At 35.9% G+C, this 15,251-nt stretch overlaps 2 protein-coding genes across 6 annotated transcripts in view; one reads left to right on the top strand and one right to left on the bottom strand.

The window, feature by feature from the left end:
* LOC118268125 (uncharacterized) overlaps nucleotides 1–15,251 on the top strand; it is a 54,998-nt gene that overhangs the window by 7,565 nt on the left and 32,182 nt on the right. For all 4 annotated transcript variants that reach the window (XM_050706592.1, XM_050706594.1, XM_050706591.1 and 1 more), the window contains 2 exons: nucleotides 142–259; nucleotides 982–1,117. In XM_050706592.1, the coding sequence (XP_050562549.1) occupies nucleotides 142–259; nucleotides 982–1,117 (254 nt within the window). The remainder of the gene's footprint in view (nucleotides 1–141; nucleotides 260–981; nucleotides 1,118–15,251) is intronic.
* LOC118268126 (uncharacterized) lies at nucleotides 9,638–13,725 on the bottom strand. Of its 2 annotated transcripts, none has more exons than XM_035582419.2 (4): nucleotides 13,386–13,725; nucleotides 12,684–12,884; nucleotides 11,702–11,853; nucleotides 9,638–11,425 (listed from the first exon to the last, which is right to left on the bottom strand). In XM_035582419.2, the coding sequence occupies exons 1-4, from the start codon at nucleotides 13,415–13,417 to the stop codon at nucleotides 11,232–11,234; spliced, it is 579 nt and encodes a 192-aa protein (XP_035438312.2). In that variant the 5' UTR covers nucleotides 13,418–13,725; the 3' UTR covers nucleotides 9,638–11,231. The 2 variants fall into 2 exon arrangements, with proteins under 2 accessions (XP_035438312.2, XP_035438311.2); XM_035582418.2 differs by lacking the exon at nucleotides 13,386–13,725 and adding an exon at nucleotides 13,157–13,313.

Genomic DNA, 15,251 nt, shown 5'->3' with positions numbered 1-15,251 from the left:
ACCTACATATCATCTAAGTATATTATTAGGCTAAGCCCCATGCTGTTAAAAAAATATCTGTCGCATTCTTGACACCTCGTAATCCAAGATTTTGTTGATATGCCTTTTGGACTTATTCTTCTAATAATGTTTTAATTACAGAGCGGGGAAATGGTCAAAAGCAGACGTGAAAGATGCGCTGGAAGCGTTAGAGGAGAAAGGCCTGACACGTGCCATGTCAGAAGGCGTTTACGTCCGACAACATAGTGTAGATACACAGGTAATATTTGTAGCTATCTTTATTATTTACATTAAGATTTGTTTTTTAAGGACATGGAATAGCTTCAGGATTTATTATATCTGGAGCTGCGGACTACCTAGCGGGTTTACCGGCTCGACAAGCAGGAGTAGGAACGGGGTGGTTTTTAGTCAGTAAGGCTTTGACACTCCCTCTCATCTTGCCCTCGCGAGGGAAGTAATTGGATAATTTTCCCCCATTAAAAAAAAGGATTTATTATACCATACTTTTTTTTCTTGTTTATTCGATACCGAAAACCTGACTTATAATCGTTACCGCTGATTACCGCCCCTATAGGGGTGGGTACGGCTGACTGGCCACCAACTTAGACCAGCTTGGTGAGACTGAGCTTCCGAGCTCAAGACGAAAATGGTCGTTCGTCTAATGAATGGTTCATTAGACGAACGACCATTTTTAAGTATGGGTTGGGTTGACGTATAACGAGCACAAATGCGCGTCATATTTCCTCATAATATAATATGCACTAATAGTTCATTAACAAGGAAACAGATGGCGCCACTTGTTTATTCTTCTTTTTCTTCTCTCTTGGAGTTTTAGTCAGTATTTTGTACTTAACCAGGTTTGACTTATTTTCGGTATTTTTTTAGTAATACTTCTAGTATTACTCTCTATCTACTCATATGTATCGACAGTAAAATTAAACCAAACTCTTTTCATATTTTAATATGCACAATTTTCGTCAGGTTGTGAAACAAATGCCACAATTGTGTTCATCGCGCCAGCCGAGTATAGCTGTGATTACCGCGTTGTACTGCGAGAAACAAGCCGTTGATGCCATGATGGACAACCAAGAGACGTATGTGCGGTACACCACTGTTGGTAAGTACATTTTTATACAGCATGGAGATCACTCATATGATTTAAATGAAACTACAAGTCGTACATGCCCATAGAAGCATAATACTACTAAGTATTTCAACGAAAACCGAAAATTAAGAAATTTTATGTTATGGATACGCGGCGCTGCTGTTATAATGCTGTATTTGTAAATAATGACTGCACGGCTGGCGCGGTGGCTAGGTAACCGGCTGCCGCGCAACATGTAGCAGGTTCGATTCCCGCACGGACCAACTCTTTGTGTGATCCATAAATTGTTGTTTCGGGTCTGGGTATCATGTGTATGTGAACTTGTATGTTTGTAAACGCACCCACGACACAAGAAAAAATCCTGGTGTGGGGCAACGTCTTTTAAAAGATAAAAAAAAAAACAAATAATATCATAGAGAATAATTCACTTTTTGGCTTACCTACTGAGCCTATTTCGCTCCTTTTTCGTATATCGTCAGCTAAGACGATAACAAATATGTGGTCTAAATTCAGTCATAAGAGATCTCCCCATACGGTATTATATAGTTCGACGAATGAACAGACGAATATAGACCATATTGCCTAGTGCAAAGGTGTTCATCGATTCGTTAATGTCAACTGCAATTTGTATGCAGCAGCAACAGCACGCTCACGATATGGTGTCATTATCCTATGGTACGCAATAGACCGTCCATGGACACCGGCGACTCCAGGGGCCTTAGTCTGCTATTACAATTGTGTCAGAATGAGAATGAAGAGGACGGAGCTATGAAGGTTGTATAGCTCCGTCCCTCTCGCACTGCTCAGTGATCGACCATTCTGACACAATTGTAATAGCAGACTAAGGCCCCTGAATACCTTTGGGGATTCGGTAATTTAGGGATTCACTTACACGGCAAAAGGCAACGTCAGTCTTGTTCCACGCTTGCGCCGGTTTTATATGAGGCCGCGATATCACTACGCTTCGGTAAAAAGTTTTTTTTTAATTTAAACTGACATGCTCACTAGTAATATCATTAGAATTTAAAGCGGGATATTTACTAAGGTTATGTTTATTAAGGTTGTTGAGTTTTCGATATTTCATTCTGAGTTTCACCAGATCATCGGTGATCGTGGTGCTTACAACAGAGCCGAAATATTGGAAACAATGTTTATTAAACACGGAAAATATCCCGTTTTAAATTCCAATGATAGTTATTAAGTTTAATTTAGTTTTTGGTGACATCACCCGCAGCACTTTCATGGTCAAACGGTTAAAGACATGATAAACTATACACGTAGATTGTCATCAGAAATCACTTATCTAATATATTATCTTATCGGTGAAAACTATATAAAAATCGCGCAGTTTTCGAGTATATTGCGTTCATGCAGTTAGAGGTGAAGGAACTTTCTTTTTATCTTTACTGTATATGGATATCAATAAGATATCAATAATAGTGATAAAGCTATCAATAATGTATGTATATTTAAGTGCAGTTTACAAACAAACAGATTTTATTTTTGTTATAGGTTAGATATGAAGTACAAAAATGACTTTGAAAAATAAATGTTTGTCATATCAATTGTAGATATGAAAAAAACATTTGTATATTATACAGACAGATTGTCGGTGTGGTAATCTAATCTGCGTTGCACATATGTTAGGGCAATCACCGCATCGATCGTCTAGTCATCATTATTATAAACTAGCGCTTATTTTGTACTTTATATACATAAAGTGTCTTAAAACTCGATGTTTTTCTTTTGAAAATTATGTTGTTTTGTGTGCTCCCAAAATTTATACAAAGCCTGGTGGCAATTGCGACTTTTAGGCAAAGTGTCTCGGGTCTGATTCCCGTGTCGGGCAAATTATTCGGCTGGGATGTTTTCGGTTATTCGAAAATTTCTCAGTAGTAGCACGGAGTCTGGAATTGTGCCCGGTATATGGCAATAGGCTCACCCCCTATTACATGGGACTTATAACACAAATGGTGAAAAGTGGGTGTACATTCTATAGCGGCATTACGTGCCGTAATATGCACCTCTGCCTAACCCTTCGGGGATAAAAGGCGTGACGTTGCATACGAAATTTATCCTGACTCAATTTTTCTTAGTCTTGTAGGTACATAATAAATCTTAATGGTTCACCTACAAAATAACTTAAAGGTTGTTCTCTATCATTGATGCTGCCATTTCCCTAAGACGAGCAAATAAAATAAAGTCATAATTATTTTTAAAAGTGAGCGTATTGATATAACAAGATATTTATAATGCATTACTTCATCGCTTTGCGATTTAACCATATGCTAAAATGATAAGCATACGGAAGCTCTTCAACAGCCTTTAACTCGTCTAATCAGATTTTCAATTCTATTACATAAAGAATAAAGTTCTAAATCTCTTGAAGATAGACTAATAAGGGTAGCTGAACGTGCAGCCGTTTTCGTACTAACTACGTACATACTTAGGTATATCTAATGTACTTGGTAAGTGCTTCAAGAACATTAATCATCTTATCTATCGTCAATGTAGGTGTGAAAATGACAGGCTCATTCAGTTATTTATCGCAATCATTGTTCATCAAAGTCTTCGTTTAAATGAAATCGTACCTAAACTTATACTATTGCAAAATGTGTAATAAGTGTGGGAGAGCCATGCTTCGGCACGAATGGGCCGGCTCGACCGGAGTGATACCACGGCCTCACAGAAAACCGACGTGAAACATAGCTTGTTGTGTTTCGTTGTGTGAGTGAGGTTACCGGAGGCCCAATTCCCCCCTTCCCAATCTTCCCCATCCCCATTCCCGAACAACAACCCTTAAATTCCTAACTCCCAAAAAGCCGGTAACGCACTTGTAAAGCCTCTGGTGTTTCTAGTGTCCATGGGCGGCGGCGATTGCTTACCATCAGGTAATACGTCTGCACGATTACCGGCAAGTTTCATAAAAAAAAATCATAATTAATAATGGCCGCAACCTACCAAAAGCCGCGGCCAGTCCATTTTGCATTGTGTTTTCTGTAGATCCTGTAAGTCAGGATCTAACAGGACCTATAATGAAGCAAAATAATATTATTTACACCACTTCTTTTCGCCATCGACCCACACGACAGCATTTCCATCCCCACTATATAGATGGTTGGCAGGCCACAACTGTGCGCTTCTCGCGCAACTTTCTGCCTCGCACAGCAAAACTGTGGAATGAGCTGTCGTCGGCGGTATTTCCGAACCGATACGACCTTCAAACCTTCAAGAAAAGAGCATACTCCTTTTAAAAACAAAGGCCGGCAACGCACCTGTGTCTCCTCTGGTGTTGCGGGTGTCCATGGGCGGCGCTGATCACTTACCATCAGGTGACTCGTTTGCTCGTTTGCCTCCTATTCCATAAAAAAAAAAAAAAAAAAAATATTACATCAACAGTCTGTAAGTGGCGACTGTACCCATAGTAAGAGTTTGCTTTACGTTGGACGAAAACGAAACGAGAGCGCGTTCGGCTTTCAGCTGACTAAAGTCCTCTTCTTATACAGATAAACTTTGAGCACCATGCTTGTTAAATGCAGGTTGACGATTTCAAAATTCAAATTACAAATTATCGGAAAAAGTCACATTGGTACTCTCGGTAGGTTTCGACCCGGCACCCTCATGCATGAGAAACGAGTGTCGTAATCCTCTGGGCCATCACAACACTTAAAATAATATTTTTAATCTTGTCATAATCAGAATCTCGGCAATACTTTGAGTACATAAGTACTCTATCAATATCACACGTTTGAATCAAAACACCGGTTTTGTACGATAGCGCCTTATAATAAGGTAAATATACCTAACCTTGTAATGAGTGTACATTACATATTAAGTACTCGACACGTAATCCGGTTCGTGATTCATGCATTTAAAATCTTGTTTTGTCACATTTTTTCTTTACAATGGCTAGACTTAAGCTGGCTCTAACTGTACAAACATGTCTAATGCTTTATGAATGGATTAAAACATTTTAAAGGTAGGTACTACGCTCTACAGTTTTACCGACTTCAAAAAAGGAGGAGGTACTCTGTTCGGATGTTTGTTTTTTTATTATTTGTTCATCCATTACTTCGCCTATTGTGAACTGATTTTCATTTGAAGAGTGGCGTTTTTTGCATTTGAAATTGTTTATTTTTTAATAAATCATAGCTTTGTAGTAAAGATTATAAACTGATATCACAGTTATATTTAAGTAATTTATTCTTATACGTTGCCAATATTGTAGCAACATACATACCTAATAGTAGGTATTGGCTCTAAAATGCCAGACGACCGATTCCAAATACCGATATTAACACCGTTTGGTTTTCATTGTGTCTAGAAATAGCTTTCATGACTGCTAGAGCATTTCAACCTGCATTTCTCATAATAATACCCACGAGAAACGCATAAACAATGATTCTAGATTGTCGAATATTGTCGCAGTCTATGTTTCTTGCTGTAATATTCATATTAAACTGCTGTATTTATTTTAATAATAATACTAGCTGATGCCGCGGCTACTCTGGCATGGTTTACGCTTCAGCTACCTGCCAATAAAATTCCCGTCAAAATCGGTCCAGCCATTTCAGAGATTAGCCAGAACAAACAGACAGAGAAACATGTAAAAAATATCATTTTGGTGTATGTGTCGTGTGGATATTCAGATGCATGTAATAAAAAGGGGTTATTTCAACATTACAAACAGACACTTCAACTTTATTTATTAGTCTAGATTAACTGTATAATATTATTATTATGATGAGTCCATTTATAAGATGTTTTATGTAAATATTGATTTTTATCACAACATCTTGAAACTTTTATGGCTTACCTATCATAAATAAATAATAATGTAAACAATTTAGTATTACATACTATAGTCCAGTCATTTGGTAGATAAAAAGGGGGTTACCTGGAATGTTTTCCGGGAGTTTTGAAAATTGGTGAATTTATAGATTTGGGTATGCTCTTTTCGAATTTCAACTTTGCCACCTCGTACAACCGCCGCTCGCGCCGCCATATTGAAAAAATGGCGCCTAAAAACGGTTTTTTATTAATATCTCCGTTCTGACGCATTTTACGAAAAAATATTTATCTACAAAATTAAACTAGAAAAAATTTCCTACAATTTATGTATTGATAACTTTTTCATAAAATCAATAGTTTTTGGCGTACGAGCGCCGCAAAGTATTATTCATCTGCACCACCACGTGTACAAAAAATGTGTGTTGTGCAGCAACGACTGTCGCAACCGAGGGCTGGGCTCGCTGTCATTGCAGAGGTAAGTCCCCTGTCTGAGGAGTGGCTAGAGAGGCGCCATGGCGTCCTCACCTACCGCCTGACGCAGGTGCTTACCGGACACAGGAGTTTCGGTAGGAACCTGTTTTTGATTGGGCGGGAGGAAACGCCCGGGTGTCATAACTGCGAAGACCGCCCGGAGGACACGGTGGAACATATAACATAACACATATAACATCAGAAACAGGAACCTACCGAACCTACACATTGTTTGTACACGTGGTGGTGCAGATGAATAATACTTTGCGGCGCTCGTACGCCAAAAACTATTGATTTTATGAAAAAGTTATTAATACATAAATTGTAGGAATTTTTTTCTAGTTTAATTTTGTAGATAAATATTTTTTCATAAAATGCGTCGGAACGGAGATATTAATAAAAAACCGTTTACAAACAATGTGTGTTGTACAAACATTGTTTGTACGTAAGTTTCGGTAGGTTCCTGTTTCTGATGTTATATGTGTTATGTTATATGTTCCACCGTGTCCTCCGGGCGGTCTTCGCAGTTATGACACCCGGGCGTTTCCTCCTGCCCAATCAAAAACAGGTTCCTACCGAAACTCCTGTGTCCGGTAACCACCTGCGTCAGGCGGTAGGTGAGGACGCCATGGCGCCTCTCTAGCCACTCCTCAGACAGGGGACTTACCTCTGCAATGACAGCGAGCCCAGCCCTCGGTTGCGACAGTCGTTGCTGCACAACACACATTTTTTGTACACGTGGTGGTGCAGATGAATAATACTTTGCGGCGCTCGTACGCCAAAAACTATTGATTTTATGAAAAAGTTATCAATACATAAATTGTAGGAAATTTTTTCTAGTTTAATTTTGTAGATAAATATTTTTTCGTAAAATGCGTCGGAACGGAGATATTAATAAAAAACCGTTTTTAGGCGCCATTTTTTCAATATGGCGGCGCGAGCGGCGGTTGTACGAGGTGGCAAAGTTGAAATTCGAAAAGAGCATACCCAAATCTATAAATTCACCAATTTTCAAAACTCCCGGAAAACATTCCAGGTAAAACTACCAAATGACTGGACTAACTAGCGATAATTCAAATATTTGCTCAGCAACATTATTTGCTCCAATCCAGGTCATCATTGGAATGTAAGTGAAAGTTAAACAGTTGCACAGTTTATTTTCATATTCTGAACTTTACCAGGCGGGAAAATAGTAAATAGAAAAACTCTATTATTATTCAAAAGTCTCTATTAGTATTATATTTAAAGCAGCCTACCTAAGGTTTTTTAAATTAGGTTCTTATGAATCCATACCACTATTGAATCCTAGAAAATCGTCACGCGTTTTAATCCTGAACGAGTAGGCAGAGGTGCACATTATGGCACGGATTGCCGCGATAGGTGGTAAAATCCTAGTAAAAAAGGCCCAAATGTTGTGTAGTCATGATGATACTACAATCATATATCCTGTAGGTAGTTGACCTCATCATTCTATTCTGGGTTCACCCACTAACGTTAGGCCACTTTAATAAGACGTCTACTCACATTCCAAAAGTCCCTTACTCCAAATATTGCCTCATTCAGTCCTCAATTCATTCATAGTCTTGATTCTTCTTAGTTCACAGTTATTCTTAGTCGACTTTGTCATGATTTTATCCCCGAAGGGTTAGGCAGAAGTGCACATTACAGCACGTAATGCCGCTATACAATGTACACCTACTTTTCACCATTTGTGTTGTAATAGGAGATGATTGCTTGTATTGCCATATACTGGGCATAGTTCCAGACTCCGTGGTACTAATGAGAAATTTCGAAAAACCGAAAAAGCCCAGCTATATTTTGCCTGTCCGGGGAATCTAACCCGAGACCTCTTGTCCGGCAGTCGCACTTGCGACCACTCGACCAACGAGACAGTCATTCTTATATAACAGGTAGTATCTACTTGAATTCTTTCTACATTGTAACACAATAAAAATGAATTAGTAAAGTTATCTTCTGATAGAACTTACGCTTGCGTCAATAGAAAAATTCAAATGCATTAGTCACAAGAATTTTACCTCAGTCTTACTCATCTATCAAGATTTATAAATAATTGACGTCAATCTAATTGTACTTATAAAGTACACATAATTGTTAATAGTAATATTTACCTGGTCTACGATTAGGAATTTATATTAGAGCGAAGTTGAATCAGTTGATGCGCATCGGAGCGTCAATCTGAAATACATATAATCGTGTGATGTCGGTGATGATGTGTTGGTAAACGCACACAACACAAGAAAAAAATCTATAATGAAGCAAATTTTAGAACGAGGGTCTTTCCTTGGCAATGCTAAAAAGAAAATGCCAGATAACTATCTAAAACTTATATACTTAGAACAAAAAAATAAGTTCTTTTTTTAGGAGCCGAAACCATTTCGAAGGGCCATACTTGAGAATAGAAATAATCAATATTACATCGACCTCACTCTTGAATCCAAATATGAACTTCGTACTTACTAAGTATTTATTTATTTATTTTACACTTTATGTACATTATACAAAGGTGGACTTAATGCCAATTTGGCATTCTCTACCAGTCAACCTTGGGGTGATGCAGAGAGACAACAGTAGGTGTAACAACACTAAAATATTAAAAGTGAATTTTAAAATATTGAAGTATATACTAACCGTCACAATTGTATTCTTACGCACGAGGCAATCTTCCTTTAGGAATAATAAGACCATTTATGAGGACAAAAAGCACATAAGAGCCGGCGATAATATTATTATTCCTTTAACTATATCACATATACCTACATAAATAACCATATTTATTAATATACCTAATTCCGCTTATTTTGTTGTTATTTATTACCTAGTATATAACTTGCAGTGTATTTCATGAATGAAAAATTGCAGGAAAACCAGTGTCCTACTCTTGTTTTCCTGCAGTGTGGGAAGACTGCTCGAATCGTTAAGTTCAAATTACATTTACGTCAAAACAAAACCATGGCACGATAATACATTACCTATAACGAGAACTGTATATAATTATCTATATAAACAACTAATTAGCATACCTTATGTCACACAGGGATTTTGCCAAGTATATGTCCTTTTTATAGTAAATAAAAAAACATTTCCTCAATAAAAGTTTTTAAAGTCTAATTATCCCTGTATGCACTATGGAAGTACACCAAAGGATTATTAATCAATTTATTATTATTTACTGAAAATAAATGCTATTTATTTTCAAATTGTAGGGATAAACTAAGTAAGTAATCTGAGATTCGGTTAAAACAAAACTAATTAGATTAACATTTTATTCATAATCTTGTTACAACTGGAATTTACACGTCTACGCATATAACATAAAGGCACATAGGTACTTAGAGACAAACAACAACAAAAATATTGCATAAAATATAAATGTATGTTACGAAACATATTTCTGTTTTATACTTGTACAATCAGAAAGGATTAAAACTAGAGCGCGCCCTAAGCAAACACCTCATAGACACCTCTAATTTCTCTTGGCGTCGCCGCCACTCTCCGTGCCAATGGGCACGTGCGTCTCGCGGGGCCTTTCTGTAACCTGGCGCCCCATAGGCACTTGCTTAGTCTGCCTTTGGAATAATACGACTCTGTCACAATCATAAACAGATTTGGGCAAGAATACTCAAAAGCTTCTCACGTCCTATTTGATAAGTAAAATTTAATTACACAAATGTTGACTAAAATAATTATGTTCTGTGGGGGAAACGCCTAAATTAATTCTGGGATTAGTTAAAAAAATATTATTTCCATTGCTACCATACACAAGTAATAATAATGGACTTAGTTTCATTGAGTAGCATATCAGTACTCAGGAACAATACTACATAGGTCGTATCTATATACTATAAGATAAATGGTGGGATCTATAAGGTAATGTAATCTCCACAGCTTCATGAAAATGTTGATTCATGAGACAATTACATTCATTTTTAATACTAGTCACGTCTTCTCACGGCTGACAAGACCGATACAAATAAAAATAAATCGTACATTACTAGTTTTAAGGTTGAATGTTCAGTGGCGTCGTTTAATTAACTTTAGTGGTCAGGGTTACATGTTGTAAGCAAGGTCTACATCAAGGTGATTTTTTTACGAATACTTGTAAATAAGAATGACCAATTTCATAGTGTTAGATATAAATCTATACGGTACATAAAGCGAAGACAAAATATTCAGTCCATTGTTTTGTCAATATTGACACATTCTTACGGTAATGTATAGTTTCACTGTTAAAAAAAGATATTTTGTAATAAATTATAACATAATAATTGTCATTTACTAATCATTTCAATATGTGATAAAATTATAATACTATAATAATGGAAAATATTGTATTTCAATTAAAAATGAACATGGAAAATATGCACTAATTCTAAGGTTAAATATCTAAATGCTTAAGTAGGATTTACGTTGCTCTTAGACAATACTCATATTTATAACAAAATAAATAACAATATGCTCACATACATTACTTGAATTGCATAATTATATGTAAAACTGACTCCAATTCATCCTCTAGTACTTAAATTAAGTCTGCTATGTGATACACTAAGTGCATGAAGCTTTAATAAATAGAATAGCTGCAACAATCTCTTCAAAATATATGAAAACCAGAGATTCATAATAAATTTTATGTTACAACTGAAAAAGACATACTATATTTGGGCCACTTCAAAACTGTGAACTGTCATATTAAAGGAATGTGACAATGCCGCACAACTCACATAAGGCAGTTGTCCCACCGGGAACGATGAACGAGTAACGAGTAGAGCTAGAACTAGAAGTATGAGTGAGAGATGACTTACGACAGTTCCCACATTTGTAATGGCCCATTATATATAAATACTTATGAGTTTTCATTTGAAAAATCCGACTCAAAACTTAGCTTGTATTTTGTAATATCACCTTCTACAGATATATATCTGATACTGCTTACATCATGTACTGGGACATATGTTATATAATTTTCTTCATCTCCATTTTTTACTTCCACCCCAAATCCATTATTCGCTTCTCTTATTCTAAACACAAATTTGGTATCTGCAAAAAAAAGTTACAATTAAAACCATATTTATTTTCGATAGGTAAAAAGTTTCAAAGATATTTCCTCAGTTATTATCAAAACATAGTATGGTTTCTGGTTAAAAGAAAAGGGCAGCTTTTATTTGCAGATTGACGAAGTTTATTCAGTTGAACTGCTTTTAAAATATAAATAAACCCATAAATCTTTTTAACAGATTTGTGGAGTAGTTAATCTAGTCTCATTTATATCAGTCCCAGACATCACTCATAATAAAAATCAATGCAAATACTTACCATCAATTTTTGGTGGGTCTATTTGATGCTGTTCGATAGTGCCCTTATTAGTGTTTATTACTACAGTTCCGTCTTCTTTCACATCTACTTGACAAGCAACGTTTTTAGGATCTGGTTGGCTATCATTTTCTGTCACTAATGCAATTGTCAAGCTGAAATTAGAACAAATTAAATAATTCAAAATTACTTGATAAAGACCAGACCAGACTTATCATGGACGATGGTAGCAAACTATTCAACACTTATAAGAACAGTAAAATTTGGATCTGCCACCCTACTCCGTTTGGTGCAAAAAGGTAGCAGGGCCCTTAAAAGTAAAACTTTTGGACCGTCAGATGACATTTTTAGCGAAGACGATGATGATCATGCTGAAGTTGACCTTTAAATTTGTAACACTTGTTCGGTTTTCTCTTTCTTTTGATTGTTTAATATGTTATGTGCAGATTAATAGTTCCTGATATTAAAAAAACCTATATTGATGTGTAGTAGGGCAGTAGTTTTCTTTAACGGTGCAAAACGGAGGCAGATCCAAACTTCAAAAAATCTTAGTAATTCTATACTTATTTAGTTCCCTTAAAACTTTTATAAAATATGTGAATATGTTTATATCATACTTTAACATGTAACTTTAACACCTAAGTGCAAGAAATTAAATTTTAAACAGATTTTTTTAAATACCCAAAAGTTTTGAAACTTGGACTTGCCTCCCTTTTGCTGCAAGGTCCTCAATTTTTATTTAGCTTTGGATAAATGTGAATGGAAATAAAATTATTTATTATTTCTCAATAGAGATTTCTTTTTTTTTCAGAGTTTAATTCAATATTTTTGTAAAAACAGTTCTAAAATTGGTCCATATTATGTTTATACACACATCTTTATTATGACAACTTCTAATTATTAATCTTTAATAAGCTTGTCTAATCTATTATTAGATTTGATATTAGCACACTAACACAGTTATTCTAGCAGAATAGGTACATACTTTTTTTGTTTGTCCTCTTTAATCTTGCACTCGATGGAAATTATGTCATCCGGCTCCAATTGTTTTGGTAATAAAAACATCTTTGTGTTTGGTGTTGACACAGGCCACGGCGGAGCTCGAATACCGAAACCGACGTTCCCGTTCCCGTTTATCCGTAGATTATTTGCGGCTGAGTAAGGGTCGTCGACTGATCTCCGGTTTCTAATATAACAAACATACATGTATATTAGTACTGGCGTACTACATGCATATATGTAGGTACATAACACTGAATTCGTTTATGAATAACAATAAATAACAATTTGTTGTTTACATTGTATTAAACTGATAATAACCTAAAAACTACGCGTCACGCGAAGTTGTCTCAACTGCAGGTGCCATTTCACTTAAGTTTAAACCTTGATTAAGATTATGTTTTGTATTATTAATTCTTTTTTTGGGATATTATGTAAAGTTTTGGGACAAAATAATACCTACGTAAGTCAGTCCATAGCGTTTGACGTTTTACAAGTAGTACTGACATTAGACAAAATAGAGTGACATTGACAAATAAAATGTTGCGTCCTGGAATTTCGACTGTATTTCAATATATAAGTCACGTTCATGAATTAATTATTTACACTTCTTGTTTGATGGATACTTAGCATTTCTTATTTTATTTCATAGGGTATGATAGTATACGATAAGTTAATGAAGTCATACCCGGCAAGGCACTCCCAACACGATTGCAACATCTTCGATACACAATACTTTTGGTACACGTCAAACGTTTACAAGCGTGAATGTTCTATGGTGACTATTCGTGACTGCGAAAGACGAATCTGAAATTGAAGTATTTCTACGATGACGTAATGATGAAAACAAACAGGCACTGATTCCACCGACCTCGAAATCTCGTAGATCGCACACTAGGTAGGTACGTCATTTCAACGACACGTAGGTTCGCCTCAACATTTCACTTGATACTGCAGCTTGTGTTCTAATGAATACATTCACTCGCTGTGTATACACACGTGTAACGCGCTGCGAGAAAACTGGTTACAGAATTCTTGCTTTGGATGTTATATTAGTAGGATCGATTGTTAGTACCTACCTACGGGCATATAATACACACCTTGTGTTGTGTTAATATTGTACCTACTTAGTAGAGTTGTAAAGTTCGTGATAATGTTGATAACATGATAACCGTAGCATTATAAAGTTCGTTTGATTCTAAAAAAATATTGTCATTTTAATTGTTTACATTGGATACGTAGTAGTTATTATTATTTTTTTTAGACATTTTATATCTCTCAGATATTAACTGAATTTGGGGTATGATGTGATGAATAATAATGAGATAATAAAATTTAGCTGGCCTGATAAACTGCATCACCTCAAACATTTTTTTCCTCGACTTTTAAACCTGCTCTGGACTTCTTGGATAAATAATTGAAGACCATAATTAGCCAAATCGATATAGCCGTTTTCGAGTTTTAGCGAGACTAACGAACAGCAAATTAATTGTTACCCAACTTTAAGAAGGGTATTGTTTTTATATACGTATATTGATAAGAAAACTGACTTTAAAAATAAAAATACTAAAACATAATAGCCAAGAACTAAAAAGCAAAAAAATAAATATTATTATTAGTTCCTTTGCGTGTCTTTTGGCTCCATCATCAGGGGCCTTAGTCTGCTATTACAATTGACAACATTTCATATTTTATATCATTGCTACGCGAAAGCGGTACAAAGTTTGATGGGTCAGCTAGTTACAAATAAAATGATTATTAAAAATTCCACTCCTTTGCACTTTGCGCAAGGAAGCTTGCAGCGAAGCGCTTCGTGCGACTGGGTGGGACATCTACAATGAAGCGGCGGCGCTTCGCTGATTGTCTTGTGTTTCGATGATGCAAAGGACTAGGGGGAATCGATTAATCACTGTATTCCGTAAAAAAAAACTTACTTACTTGCTTTTCGGTTTCTTTTGGAGTTTTTCTATTCCACGTTTAGCTTATGTCCACTACGAACACCGACAAATAATATAATTGACTGAATATCGATATACACTTCTAGGTTTTTAAACTCGATTTGTTATATACCTACTCAGATATCAGTAAAAAAAACAGATAAAATACTATGACGTTTTCGAACGGATGTCATGTATACCCTATATTCATTCGAATACGTCCCTTAATCGATGTCAAATACTACGTAAACTTACGAAACTTACTTAGAACTCCTGTGTAATGTAACACGCTCAAAAATACTTCCCGTGTAGTCACATTACAAATAAAATGATTACCTATTAATCTTAGTATTGTTTTGGGTTAATGTCAATCGGCCAGTACATTGATCTCACTCAACACTCGAGGCTGTCAATACAGTGTTTAGCGTTGCCAGGCGCCCGGATAAAGCCGGACATGGTCAGGCTTTTTGATTGCGTGTCCGGCCAAAATTAATAGTATTCGGCTGGTGTTTTTGGCTTTTGTTAGGTTTATGGTAAACATAAAAACGCTTGATTTTTACATTCCTTTTTCTGTCCTATTAATAATAGTCGCGAAATCCTCATTTTTGTAGGGTGTC

This window comes from Spodoptera frugiperda, chromosome 29, assembly GCF_023101765.2.
Source record: "Spodoptera frugiperda isolate SF20-4 chromosome 29, AGI-APGP_CSIRO_Sfru_2.0, whole genome shotgun sequence".
NCBI classification, from domain to species: domain Eukaryota; kingdom Metazoa; phylum Arthropoda; class Insecta; order Lepidoptera; family Noctuidae; genus Spodoptera; species Spodoptera frugiperda.
Note: the sequence above shows the minus strand (reverse complement) of the source record. Positions and strands in the feature narration are given on the sequence as shown.

Bases quoted from the DNA above. Each gene is read 5' to 3' on its own strand.
- LOC118268126 (XM_035582418.2), bottom strand. From the start codon at position 13,206: ATGTCAGTACTACTTGTAAAACGTCAAACGCTATGGACTGACTTACGT. The intron at 11,854-12,683 runs GTATGTACCTAT...TTCTAATTTCAG, and splicing joins AAAGAGGACAAACAAAAAAA to CTTGACAATTGCATTAGTGA. The intron at 11,426-11,701 runs GTAAGTATTTGC...TTTTTTTTGCAG, and splicing joins AGACCCACCAAAAATTGATG to ATACCAAATTTGTGTTTAGA.